Below are 15,335 nucleotides of genomic sequence, written 5' to 3' on the forward strand. Positions count from 1 at the left end.
AGATCGGTGCTCTGAGTGTTGTCAGCTATGGACAGTAATCTGGACTCCTCACTGGGCAGCATTCCTTCCTGCTCAATTGAAAGTTTACTTTTTTTTCACAATAAACAACAGATAGTAACAAACACATACTCAGATGAAACAGGCAGCGGTGTGCCAGCATTATGTTGCCGTGACAAAGTTCCTCCATCTGTGTCCTCTGCTTCAGTCTGCAAAAATTATTCAGATACTTTACATAATAAAAGGCTAACAAATTGAAGAGTTTAGTTTATATAGCAATAGCCTGCTCAGTCTCCAAATTCTTAGGAGAGAATGTATGATGAGAAATAATGATTTTTAAAGGTAGTATTATCAATGAAATTATATAATTTAACATGTTGCTTCAGAATGTTCAGGAGAAGCTTTGTTTTCAGATTTTATCTGAGAATGAGAAGCTGTGTTTGCTTGTGAGCACATTTGGGGGGGGGTGGGGCGGGAGAGAAAGGTAGAGGAGACTCAGAGGGAGTGCAGGAACGAGGGGACAATTTAATAAAAAGCTGAAAATATCTAGGGACATGTTCAAGGGAGAATTTTGAAAATTAAAATCATTGTAATAAAATTAATCATCCTAATAAAACTTGAGCATAAAAAATGCTGTCAGAAGTTCTTACAGAAACTAACAAATTTACTAGCAATTACCATCTACAAGAACAAACCCCCTAACCATCTGAAAGACTTAATTTTGAGCACTGTTTTTATATGTTAGTTCTTTTAAAGATCATCTTAATTTTAAAAAAATCACTCGATTTGCATTGTGTTTTTAAGTTCTTTAAAATACTCTAGCAAATGGCTCATTTTATTTTCTTACATTTATGCCACCAGAGAGCCATGTTCAATAGGCATTATTATACCCATTACATAGATGAGGAAAAGTAGGGATTAAATAATTAGTTTATGGTCTTGAAAGGTTGTTGCTGAACGATAAGACGCGGGATTCTTGGCCTCCGGAGGAGACGAATTCAATCCGGGGCCAGAGACGAGGCTGGATCGCTCAGAGCTTTTGTGTAATAAAGTTTTATTAAAGTATAAAGGAGATAGAGAAAGCTTCTGACATAGGCATCAGAAGGGGGCAAAAGAGTACCCCCCTCCTAGTCTTTAGCTGTATGGTATATAGTCACTCACAGTCTGTTAATGAAAAGAAAGGAATGTCATAAAATCTAGAATGGCACCAGATAATTCATCCCAGGCCATAAAACTATTGACTTGCATCTTGTACCAACAAATAGTTTCGTTTACATAGATTAGGGGAACAATACCTGAACAAGTAAATTAGGCCCTTTGGCGGAACCAACTTGAAGATGGAGTCTGGGGTTCATTAACATAGCTTAAGACAACACTTCCATACGAAAAAGAAATGTATTGGTTAACTCAAGGTTTGGGAGTAGTTAGCTTTAGGTGAGACCAGGTGTCATGGCCACACAGAATGTTAGGAGAAACCTCCTTTTAATTTTGTATAGAGAAGGAAAAACAGATCGCTGGTTTGTTCTTTTCTGCCGGTTAGGAGAGATAAAAATGTCTGGCACTTACAGCCTCATTCCTCCATTTGGAGACCCCTGGCCTTCCCGCCTGTTACTCTCTCAGTCTCATAGTAAGAAAGCCATAAGAAAGATTCTGATTTGAGGCTCTCCATTTTTCTCTTGCTTGCTTTCATTTATTTTTTAAGACCATGGGGGCTTCCCTGGTGGCTCAGCAGGAAAGAAATCTGCCTGCCAATGCAGGAGCCACGGGTTCAATTCCTGGGTTGGGAAGATCCCCTGGTGAAGGAACTGGCAATCCACTCCAGTATTCTTGCCTGGGGAATCCCATGGAGAGAGAAACCTGGTGGGCTACAGTCCACGGGGTTGCAAAGAGTCAGACACGACTTAGTGACTAAATAACAACAAATATACATTAAAACATCATTGTAATTTTTTTAATTCTATTTACTTTTTCTTGATCACTAAAACAATAAATTTGCTTTTTAAAAATATTTTTTGCCAAGTAAACTCAGACATTTCCCCCACTCATCAATTTGGAGAATGTTTAGCCCTAAGATAGTCTAGAATATTAGATTAGATGCCCAAACCCTATCCTTTTTTTTAATATCTTATATGATAAAAAATATTTTAAAAATCCTTACAATGTAAATTCTTTCTGTTCTGATATTAAAATTATGACAATATAATGATTATGCTAATTATGATATAGATCACAAATATGCGCTAGTAAATAAATGTCACCCATACCACAGTTCCAGGCATACTCTGATGCTGCTGTAGTTTGAAAAATTTACTTATGAAGTCTTGTTCTGCCAGACACAGGGGCTCCAGTTCACTCAGTACCTGTTCAAAGATCTGAAGAAAACCAAAATGATTCTACAAAGAACTGAACAAAACGCTTAAAATAACATTCCACATTTAATCACTTTTCTGCAGCAACCAGGGAAGCTTTATCTATAATCTTAATAGAATCCCCCAAACAAATACTTCCAAGATTGACAGGACAATGCAGTACTAATGAGGCATAACAGGGTCAGAACATACCTAAAACAAAACTGACAACAATTACTCACTTGGAATCTGGAAAGAGGAACAGAGTGATAAAACTTTATTTAAACAATTTAGCTTCATAAAAGTTGTTTCCTCTTTGTAGTCACTCAAATAACTGGATTGACAATGCAAGCTCTTTATGATTTAAAACAAATTTTAATAAAGCTGTTATGTCATTTAATTGATGAATCACATTTCAGTTGCCATTTGACCAGTTATTTTTTTTTTTTTTTTTAGATTCAGAAATGGAAAGTAAGACACGGTTAATTAAAAGAGTCAATAGAGCCCAAATCTTTGAACACAATTAAAGCAGTAACAAACTGGTGCTAGAAAACTGACAGTAATGTTTAAGAAACATGCGTCATTTTATCTTACCTTATCAAACCTGGCTCTGTCGGCGACATCGAGATCAGAGGCCGACATGTCTCCCATGTCCAGCAAGGAAGATGACTGAGACCGGCGGTTCCCGGAGCTCTGAACACTGAGCTTATTTAGACTGGAAGTAGACCCGGTTAATTTCCCGGAACTCCCGTGAAGACCTGGGAAATGATAAACCTTTAAAAGCTGTGACCTTCACGAATGAAAGGTTCATGGCATCCATCAGGGCTCCCTTCTGCTGTCCTGCTCTTCTGGGGCTCATATGGGTTAGGGCACAACTCTGCCACATGAAGAGGATGTAGAGTGTCTTCCTCTTTCATTAAGATTTGTGTTCTACTTCTGAGCCTATGTAAAGATAGGTGAAATCATACAGAATCACAGAATAAGACTGAAAGGGATCTTAGAGATCACACTGTGCCCTGCCCAGTCTCATCACAGTTGTCTGATGATTTTTCAAAAGTAGATGAGGAGTTCTTTTCCACTCAGAAGACATGACTATGGATGAAAGTCACTGACCCCCTAGAATACTAGCTAACATAATGATTGTATTTCTAGAAAAAAACTGCCATATTCCAATATTATTTGCCTCTACATTGAATCAACATATTAGGCTGAACCACATGAAACTACCAACACTCAATTAATCTTGTCCTACTAAAAACGTCAATTACACATGACTCAACTTAATACATTCCTGAACTCAGACATTCCTGTTTTTTCAGCAAGTGAATTGATTAAAGTTCTTTTAAAAACTAAACAAAATGAAAAGAGAAAAAAAAACAACAAAAACAAAACCCTGAATATTTGTTGTATTTAAAATACAACTAACATAACACATACATAGTTAACTATATTAATATGGGACATCTGAGTTTAGGTATAAACATAGGTATCTATCATAGCTATGAGGAAAAATGAGAACAATATGTCTGCACAATATCCTACATACACCAAACTATTAAAGGATTCTATTTTTACAAGAAAATGTGATGTTTCTATTCAGAATTAAATTTAAACAGTAAAACATTTTTATTCTTCTTGACTATTTCTCAGCTAAACCTGTATTATTCACTGATGGTCAGAAGGGACAAATAATAAAATAAGTGATAAAAAATATGATATACAAATCATATTTGTATATGTAAAGTAAAAAATAACAACAACAAATATGATATACAGTTAGTTAGAGACAAACTTTGGTTTCATTATGCAAAATCTGACCATACGTACAAGAAATTTTATAGTTTCTAAACACAGCCTGAAAACAAAAGTATAACGGTTAAGACTTTTTATAAGTTTCTGACTACCCACCATACATGTTTAACCATGCCACACATTTCTTGGATGCAGTCATCCCACTTCCTTTCTGTTGGTTTTCTTTCTGGCCAAGCCCTGGCAACCCAGAGCAAGCAGTGTTTCTGGCGCAGCTTCTCCAGGATGAACGACTGGCTCCTAGACACACACACGCACTGAGAGCACCTGCTGACACGCCGAGCACGCCCACTCTCGGCTTCCCGTCTGACAGCACTGCCTTTCCAGGCAGTGTGGCTGCCACGGGTTAGGCTGCAAGCGTCACAGACAAAGACAAGTTAGCAAGCTGCAATCTGCACAAACCGCGCACAAGAGGAAGTTAAAGCTCTAGTTGAAAAGACACATGCAAAGAACCAGGAGCACCAAGCAACGAGAGAGGCAACATATGTTTAGTTGGTCAGCTACTGCTTGAGAAATTACATGACAGAAAAACCTTTACTAGTCTTTTAATGTACTATTTAATGCAAATATTCAGGTAAAAATATCTACATTTGTAAACCTCCCCCACACTTTTAAGTCTCCTAAGCTGATGTACTTAAATTTAAAGACTACACTTCCAAGTTCTGATTTCTGAAGAAAACAGAGTTCAAGTAAATAATTTAATACAGTGAAAATTTAATAGAATGAACTTGCACATTTATACATTAAATGCATTAACAATCCTGTATTCACTGAAAGCTCTTGGAAGGAATCTCCACTGTACTAAATAATTTTATACTCCCTCTGATAAAAAAAATTATGAGTGGAGTTTTAAAACCATTTTAGAAATAATAAGCTAAACTGTTTAGTAACTTAGCTGGCTCTGTGAACACTGAGAATAAAACACATGTATCAAAACACTAATTATTGGGAGATGGGTAGGTAGAAGGGTAAAGCTGAGAGACAGGTCTAATGTGGGAATTGGAGTTCTTTCAGGGTCATTTGGCATTTCCTTTATCTAAAACCTCTCTTTAGTATTTGTTAGATCAATTGTAGAGATCGTTTTGTGAAACATTCTAAACCCAAATGAGAATCTAACTTGAATGGCAAAGAAAGAAATTATAGAATAAAACAGAAAATTAATGAATATAACTCTAGAAATATTTAAGAAACGGAAAACAAGGTGTCAACTCCTGCCAAACAGGGATAGTGATAGTTGCTATTGCTAGGCAAAAGCTCGAGTATAAACTACTAATTTGCCACACCAAAAACATGTCAATCTTCCTAGCCTTGTCTGCCTGAAGTTTAAAGGAATATGAAATGATAAGGCTGGACACACAGCAACCAGGAGCGGGGGATGCACTGGAGCCACTAGCTTGTCAATCTGAACAGTACCTGCTGGCGATCTTAAGGTGTCACTCTACTAAGTTCACCAGTTTCAGAGCAAAGCCTAATTCTGCATATAGTTTTCTTTTTTTAAAGTAGTTAATAAATACTACTAGTGCCCTATTTGGGCTCATAAAAAAGTCTATATTATTTATCAGCAAGAAGTAACAATATTCTGGTAAATTTTAAATATCCTTAAACAATTTCTGCTAGAGTACAAGCACCAAGAGGGTAGGGTCTTTGCTCATTGCTGCATTCTCAGTATCGAGCAGCGATTATCATGTAATAGGTAATTAATAAACATTTACTGAATGAATCTTCTACTCAGGACTGAATGTAGTCTTGTGTTCAAGACTCCCTTTGGAGTCAACAAGATTTCTTAATTTCAGTGGAGAAACACTGGAAAAAATGTGCTTGGCATATCATTTTTTAAGTTTTGGATTACTAAAGATAAGGAAGTTATTATGTAAATGGACTCAACTAATACTTGTGTGTCTTATCTTAGTAGTAAAAAGAAAAAAAATGGGCAATTTAAAAAATTATTACTAGATATCCTTTGCCTGTCTTTTCATTCAGTACATCTGAGGAATACAGAAGAAAAACAAAACACCAAAGTATCAATCTCGGGAGGACAATCCCACACCTCTGAGAGTATCAGGGTAACCTTCTGACCTTAGAAAGGCAAAGGTTTTATAAAAACCTTACCACAAAGAAAAAGTGCTTTACTGGCATTTTAACATTGTTTTAAATTATCTAAACTAAGTAGATGTTAAAGACTTGAGTAAAGAATGGTTCAAAAAGAGAGAATTCCCCTGAATCTCTATGACTATACACAATTTCCTTTTGTAAAATACATTCAATCTGACTTTCTATTCTTTTTTTTTTTAACCGCCCGCCGCTGACTTTCTATTTTTATTAGTATCTCGGATGCAGCATTTTCAGAGCAAGGAAAAAACAAAACAAATTTAAAATTTTATTCATAATTCCTTAATTTTGAGCCATTGAAAATTTACCTTCCCCAAATTTTAGGTTTCTCTTTTAACTGTAATTACTATTAAGAACTGATTTAAACATAATTCGAATCCTTGAAAAGGTATCTTTAAAAAGTTTACATTCTATCTATTTAGAACTTCTGAAGTCATTTGTATTTAACTTGAAATTTATTTTTAAATGTTGACCAACAAGCTACATTTTCAAAGATGAACAAAATAGTTTTTATCCTCTGAATTCTGTTTATTATTTAGTTTTTCCTTTCTTGTAACTGATAACATCAAAGTAATAGAAACTATAATTTTTTGGTTACTCTCCTATTTCTTACTACTTAATGGATACATACGAGAGATGTAATTTTAACCCTGTTCTAAAAGTATCTTCTAAACTTGTCTTAGGTTAATTAAAAATTTTTTAACAAGATAATTTAAGAACTTCAAAAAATAAGAAAAAAAATTAAGGTTTTAGGTTAATGCAATGATACCATTAAGATAGTATTGTATTTGATTTAAATTATATTCCAATTATGTCATTTATCTCAATGAGAATCTTAAGCTTGATAAATTAATATTATGACAGGGGCATTAATAACCTCCCAAGGAGGTAGTTTTAGAAAGATTTCCCTTTTACTGCAGTAGCAAGTGATGACAAATATACTAAATGAAAACATTAAACATGTAACTGTATTAATATGTTGTTTACTAAAAAGAAAAACTGATTTTGTTATAGCCACGCTTTCCGGGAAACAGACTCACTCAGAAGGACAATGCAGATAGTGGAGTGCAGTTTATTACACCGGCGGGCCCAAGGCAGAGTCTCCTCTTAGCCAAGGACCCCGTCCAGCATTTGTGAAAATCTTTTATACCCCATGTGTACGTGTCCAAATCCACCACCTACCCCATGTGTACGTGTCCAAACCCCACCACCTACCCCATGTGTACGTGTCCAAACCCACCACCTCAATTCCGTTGAGACTTACATAAACAAAGGTAGGGTAAATACAACTACAATAACCCCATCATTCAAGTGTTGTGTGTTCAAACAGTCAATAGTCAATAAGCCCGGAGTTACATTCCAACCAGTTAATAATCGATAAGCCTGTGATTACATCCTGATAGATACAGGAAAAGTTTATGACCTGTCCGGAGACAGGGGTGATTACGGTATGCTTCCTCTTAGGCAATGAGCAACCTGGATGTGATCTTCAAGATTCCCCTGTCTGGAGGGGGTCTTATCCTTCCATTGTCGTTCCCACAGGCACTAAGCAGAGAGTTCAGAGTCCACTGGAGAGGCAGCCGAGCACGATCAGCACGGACAGGCCTGAGATGGAGTCCAGGCCCTATGAATTCCTTCTTCAATTTAACATATCCATGGTGAAACATTAACAAGGATATAAACACACCGTTTAAGAACAAGTAACCTTTAGGATGAGTTAGCATTTCTGTTTCCAAAAGCCTATTGTCCCAATATTTTTATCAGTATCTTTACCAAAGTGCAATACACAGATTCAAACCATTTAAAAAATCGGAACTAGTATCACCAATATATTAGTGTTGTATTAAAAACAAAAACAAACCACAAACCAGTGAATCACAAAATAATTACCCACTACTAAAGATAGTCTTCTTTGTCCTAAAGAAAAGAATGGAAAGACGAGCTATCAATTTCAATCAGGGCACAGGCTCCTTTCAACAAGCAAATGCTACACTCATGGTTCTAAAGGGGAGCTATGCAGACACAGAGGACACACTGTAGCCATTTAAGGCCAGGTTCTGACTCCGACAGGCACAGAACTCCATCCAAAAAGCCCAGAGATGGGTACATGCAAGAGCAGAACGTGGCCTCGGCAAATCATTTCCTTGCAACTTGATACTTTCACTGGTTATCCTTTTAAATCAAGTTTTTTGTTTATTTAACATATTTAGAAGCAACAAAAACCCCTCTTGTTTCAAAAATAACTCTTTGGAAAAATAAAGTATAATTACAGGAGAAATTTTGGTGACATTTTTACAGCCCCTTCACAGGGGAGAAAACACTTAGCAACTTTCTTTTTGATTCAAAATAGCCAGTGACAAGTAAGAAGCCAGGCATCACTTCACTTCCCTGTGGAGTGCAATGACTTAAGAGATCACAGACTTGCCTCCAACTGGTACAAAAGGTCTTTTAGGAAATCAGAAACTGAACTTCCAACATCTGTCTCTTAATCTAGTACTTTCTCTCCAGACTGCACTTCATTCTCTGGCCAACTGCTGCTGCTGTGACTATACACAGCTGTCCCTGGTGTCTGTGCAGGGTTGGTTCCAGCACCAGTGGTGGACACCAAAATCCATGGATGCTCAAGTCCCATGGTTGGTCCTCCGTATTCACGGGTTCCGCGTCTGCGCTGTACTTTTATTAGACACGGCATGTATATACAATTGCTGTCAAGTTCACATACTGCAGAATTTTAATTAGTAAAAATAAGGCTTTAGAGACATACTTGTTCCATGAAAAACCTATAAATCAAACCAATGCATTAGATTTATTCTTTTACTAATTCTATTGTATCTCCTTCCACCTTGCCTAAAAAGTCTTAAAATTATGTGTCACAGATAAATAATTTTTAGTAGAAGAGAAAACAAGGGGACTGAGGTGCCTAAGCTTACCAAGCTTCTTGCTTTCTTTAGTTGTGCCAGTCATCTTGATCTTTGCAACTTCAAAGACATCTTTAATTTCTCTCTCACAGAGTCATGACAAATAATCCATGCAATTCTTAAAAGTGAAAACAACACATACTCATTAATAAAACAAGTATAACAATTTCCATTTCTCAATCCCCCCATATCCTTTGTGCTTGTTTTCAATTTTGTGGTCTGAAAATATTTGATGCATTTCATAGGACACAAGAAGGCTATTTTCCATCTTTTAAAAAAACTGAACTGGCATCATAATATTAACAGTTTGTAAAAATATGAAGTTGAATAATCACACTCACATTTTCACTTTTATACTTTCAGTTCAGTTCAGTTGCTCAGTCAAGTACGACTCTTTGCAACCCCATGGACTGCAGCATGCCAGGCCTCCCTGTCCATCACCAACTCCCGAAGCCTGCTCAAACTCATGTCCATTGAGTCGGTGATGCCATCCAGCCGTCTCATCTTCTGTTGTCCCCTTCTCCTCCAGTCTTCAATCTTTCCCAGCATCAGGGTCTTTTCAAATGAGTCACTTCTACGCATCAGGTGGCCAAAGTATTGGAGTTTCAGCTTCAATATCAGTTGTTTCAATGAATATTCAGGACTGATTTCCTTTAGGATTGACTGGTTGTATCTCCTTGCTGTACGAGGGACTCTCAAGAATCCTCTCCAACACCACAGTTCAAAGGCATCAATTCTTCGGTGCTCAGCTTTCTTTACAGTCCAACTCTCACACCCATACATAACTACTGGAAAAGTCATAGCCTTGACTAAATGGACCTTTGTTGGCAAAGTAATGTCTCAGTTTTTTAATATGCTGTCTAGGTTGGTCATAGCTTTTCTCCCAAGGAGCAAGCCTCTTTTAATTTCATGGCTGTAATCACCACCTGCAGTGATTTTGGAGCCCCCCAAAATAAAGTCTCTCACTGCTTCCATTGTCTCCCCATTTATTTGCCATGAAGTGATGGGACCAGATGCCATGATCTTAGTTTTCTGAATGTTGAGTTTTAAGCCAACTTTTTCACTCTCCTCTTTCACTTTCATCAAGAGGCTCTTTAGTTCTTCACTTTCTGCCATAAGGCTGGTGTCATCTGCTTATCTGAGGATTTTGATATTTCTCCTGGCAATCCTGATGCCAGTTTGTGCTTCACGAAGCCCAGCATTTCAAACGATGTACTCTGCATATAAGTTAAATAAGCAGGGTGACAGTATACAACCTTGATATACTCCTTTCCTGATTTGGAACCAGTCTGTTGTTCCATGTTCAGTTCTAACCGTTGCTTCCTGACCTGCATACGGATTTCTTGAGAGGCAAATAACGTGGTCTGCTACTCCTATCTTTTGAAGAATTTTTCACAGTTTGGTAATCCACACAGTCAAAGGCTTTGGCGTAGTCAGTAAAGCAGCAGTAGATGTTTTTCTGGAACTCTCTTGCTTTTTCAATGATCCGATGGTAATTTACACATTACCTTTCATGTATTTTAAACATAGCTGCATTCATACGATACTGGGTGTTTGGGGCAGCACAATCACGCTTTTCCAGGTCATATGCTAATGACTGCACAGTATTATGCTCTGCTGATGTTCAGTTTAGTAAACCAACCTCCTAACACAGACTACATAATTGGTTTTGATGTTTTCCTGTGATAGACAATGTTACAACAAGCTTTTCATCTCTAATGAACTGCTTTCTTGGAATAATTTCCTAAGGGTAAAATTACAGTGCTAAAGAATAAGGGAATCTTTTAACTCTTCTTCCATAATACCATGCTGTTTCAAAAATTATTATACCAACAGACAGGATCAATGACACTGAAGCAGGACACTGAGTTTTACCATACCTTGCCAGCATGGGGTAGTAAATTAGCCCCAAATAGGTTACTCTCATAAGAATTTAATTACCACATCTTACAGTTTTCATAATCAAATGATTTCTTTTTAAAAAACAAAATTTATTCTAGTTCAAATGAAAACATCTATTATTTAACATGCAAACTCATTCCCTCATCATCTATGCTTATTATCATACAAAAATATTTTATACCCTGACGAAAGAGTCAACAGCGGGAGGCCATGTATTTTTCCAAATCCTATGTTAAATGCCTTATGTAGAGTTTCACTAAATTTAAATAAATCCGCAGCAGAAAAACTCCTATGCCTAGTTATTCTTTTAAATTTATCATGAAATCTACACTTCAATTTCAAACACATCCAGTTTTAGAACAGTTTACTTTGCTTTAAACATCAGATGTAACTTTCAAAGGTATATCACTTAAATTATTTGTATACTGACTCATAGTTCATTATTGATTTTTTTAAGTTATTTTATAAGTATATAAAAATATATTAGATATATTTATATATATTTAGATATTTTATTGATAGATACGTCCTTATAAAAAATTTTTGGATGAAACATAATATAGAGCCTTCTTTTTTCCAATTTGCATGCCACATACATTTCCCACAGATTCTCCGTAAGGAAAGTTAAATAGGAAATTTTTTCCTGTGATCTTTGTGTGTAGCTTTAAAAGCAAATCTAAAGCTAAACAGACACTAAAATTATTCCTATTTCGTTCAGCTATTTCACTTTTCAGCATCTCATTCGTTGAATTTTAAATTATCACAAAAACACTGATCACTGGAAATCAATGTAAATGGCTGACCAATTTATAATTCATAAAATCTTCATTAGATTTCTACTCAACTCACTCAATATAACAGACTGCATTCCAATACCCAAACTAAGTGCACACTACTACCCAAGCAATTTAAACAGTCGCTATTTCTAAAACAGTGATTTGAGCAGACTACTGAAAATCACCTTCTTTTTCAATACAATTGAAATGACTGAACACCTTCCCCCAGGTGCTCAACAGAACCCACAGGTGGGGAAGCCCACAGACAGGCGTGACTCCCAGCTCATTCACTTACTGAATTCAGAGAGAAGCTTCTCACTGGGAGTATTTCTCTTAGCATCCTGTATACAGCACCTAACTTAAAATCCAACTATCTTGAGCTTAAATACTGTTATCTCAGGCAGTATTTCCAACTTTTTCTTGTGCTCACTTTAGAGTCTTACAGATAACACCATGTTTTATTTTCTATATTTACAAATATAGGACTGAGGCTGAGACAATGTGTGAGCAGTCTTAAAGACTGTCGGCCTCAAGGGGCTATTGGGAGAGGAAAGATTGTTCCTACCTAAACAAGGATAAACCATCTCCCTGCTCAACTGCTCTACATGCTCTACTGCCCCAGCTAGGCAGAAGGGATTCTGGGCAGCCGAGCTTATTACATGCCCAACGCACCTCTATTTTCCTTAGGCTCTAAATTACATACACCCCCAAATCAGGGGTTTGCTTAGATTCAGCCGTAAGTAGAGTTGGGGCAGGGCCTAGTTATTCTTTTCCCTAAAGAAATGAAGACAAGCTTTTCCTGGTCCTGCCAAAAAGTGTGAGCTGGGTACAAATAACCAAGTACAAAGGTGAGTGCTACGTCACTTCAATCAGGTTCAACTCTTTGCAGCCCTATGGACTAGAGCTCACCAGGCTCCTCTGTCCATGGAATTCTCCAGGCAAGAATACTGGAGTGGGTTGCCATTTCCTTCTCCAGGGGACCTTCCTGAGCCAGACACTGAAGCTGAATCTCCTATGTCTCCTGCATTGGCAGGCGGGTTCTTTACCACTAGCACACACTACATGGAAAGGATCAAGTACAAATAGCATCTGGATTTAATTATTATTTCTTACCAAAGAAACACTGATTTGTCAGGTTCCTTTTTTCATTCCTTTCCTTCCATTTCCTTTCATTCCTTTCTTGGTCATATTAATAAGATTCCTATTTTTGAAAACACTTGAGCAACCAAATTAGATTATCAGGCATAAAACTGCATGGTCTGTCACAAGTTCAAACACAAGATAAAGCAAGATTCTTTGGAAATAAGATAATTTCATTTAAAAAAGCACATCAATACTGTCAATTGAAAATATACCATGAGCAGAGAATGATTCCATACTTCAGCACTAGACTGGCTACTGGCTTGCTTCTTCACTTTAAATTACATTCATGACGCTACATATATATAAAGATACGGCAATAATACTCACTGAGAACACAATCAGGCAAAAAGCTTATTGATTATTTTACTCATTTGAATATTCACTAGGGGACAAAGCACTTGTTGGCACAAAACTCTTAAGATGTAACGATATTTAATCATTCAAAATACAGTATTAATCCTCTTAAAACTTCAGAAGGCAAAGATTCCAGTCATGCAAATATTCTTCTGTAAACTATCTCCAAATCAGAATTCTGCTGACTCAAAACTAATCAGAATACAACACAACAGTAGAGTCCTGAGCCCAAGGGTTCCTGCTACAATGGCCGTTTACTAAATGAGAGCATGTCATTCTGCTACTCAAAGCCCATCAATACCCCTCCCTCATCTCTCTGCAAGTAAAAACCAAATTCTCAACACCGGTGCCCAGTCCCTTCCAGATCTGCCCTGCCCCGCCCCCCGCCCCCCACCGCACCTCTCACGCCCGCCCTCCCATCCTGAACCTGACTCGCCGTGCTCCCACCACCACGGCCTGCTTGCTCCTCCAGTGCTCCAGGTTGCTCTTGCCTTGGGGCACTTGTGCTGTGCTGGGAAAGCTTTCCTCGGAAATTCCCACTGCGCACCCCTGCTTATCTTTAAAATTTGTGCTCAAATGTTGCCTTCTCGGACCACCCTTTTTGAAACCGCAACCTTTCTGATGTCCTAGCATTCCCTGCTTTATTTTCTCTAGAGCTCTCAGCAGTACCTTCCAGCAGACTATGAAGTTGACTTTTATGTTGGTCCTTCTCCACTGGAATATGTACTCTGAACAGGCAAGTGTTCGCCTGTCTCCTTCAGCGCCGTTCTCTTTCGTGCATACAACAGTGTCAGCACACAGCAGATGCTCAGCGCGTTTGCTAAGGGAACGTGTGAATGGCTCTTTCTTGTCCAGCTGTGGCCATCCGTGTGTGTGTGTGCTCAGCCACTCAGTCGTGTCCCACTCTGCGACCCCACGGACTGTGGCCACCAGGCTCCTCTCTCCACGGGATTCTCCAGGCAATGGTACTGCAGTCGGTTGCCATTTCCTTCTCCAGGGGATCTTTCCAACCCAGGGATCAAGCCTGCATTTTCTACATTGACAGGTGGATTTTTTTTTTATCATTGCGCCACCTGGGAAGCCCAAGTGGTATTTATCACTGTTTTAATCTCTGCGTCTCACAAGTCTGGCACCATCCTGTCCCTTGTTTTGGGATTCTCTCTTGTGACTTATAATCTCTATTCCTACTATCATCTTCTTCGTCCAAGATTTCACTTCAGCTCATTATTGTATTAGGTTCTTAGTTTCCCCTATCAAGTCTCTTCCTATGTCTGAAGAATGCTGCTAGGACTCACGACTCAGATTTTTCAACCTAACTTCTCACTCTTCTAGAATATGGAATTTCAGCTTCAGTCAGGCTGGTCTTCTTAAAGTCCCGGGAAAAGAGTCAAGTCCAGTGTTTTCTATGAAGTTTTCTCCTGTGGCTACAGGTCATGAATTTCCTTTCTCTAACATGCTATACATTTAAACTCATATCCAGTTCAGCACTTAACTCTGGCCGGCTGCTAAGGATAGTTGCTCTTCCCAGGCAGACCTGACGCTCTCTGGAAGTAGGAGCATGTGTGGGAGCCACTTCTTATTCTTACATATGGATTAGTGAGTACAAAAGAGGCACACAGTGAAAATCTGGTGAGTGACAAAGAAATGTACCATAATATGATAATCCAATTTTTCCAGCTAGTGTGTCCCACAATCAGGAACAGAAATACCCATGGTCCTCTGTGCCTGGAACAGTGGAATGTCTGCTTAATAAAGAGGCACACTGCATGTGCTTAAAAGAACAGATTACAGGTTCTTATAAAGCAAATGCCTCATTGAAAATATAACTTCATACTCTCTAGTTTTTATATTGCACATAAAGCAACTCAGGAAATAATTATTTAACTAACTAAACTAAATGATGCTTCAAGCTACAGTACGGCCTAATACTATACTGAAGTTCAAATTTTAGCTGTTCTCCATCTAAGTACATAAAATAA

At 37.8% G+C, this 15,335-nt stretch overlaps 1 protein-coding gene across 1 annotated transcript in view; it reads right to left on the reverse strand.

Moving 5' to 3' along the window:
• The window catches only part of LOC136144764 (exocyst complex component 1-like), a 40,665-nt gene that overhangs the window by 12,554 nt on the left and 12,776 nt on the right, over positions 1–15,335 (reverse strand). Inside the window, 4 exon segments of the mRNA XM_065902615.1 lie at positions 130–206; positions 2,262–2,369; positions 2,940–3,103; positions 9,194–9,299. Coding sequence (XP_065758687.1) covers positions 130–206; positions 2,262–2,369; positions 2,940–3,103; positions 9,194–9,299 — 455 coding nt within the window.

This window comes from Muntiacus reevesi, chromosome 12 (assembly GCF_963930625.1).
Source record: "Muntiacus reevesi chromosome 12, mMunRee1.1, whole genome shotgun sequence".
Lineage (NCBI taxonomy): Eukaryota > Metazoa > Chordata > Mammalia > Artiodactyla > Cervidae > Muntiacus > Muntiacus reevesi.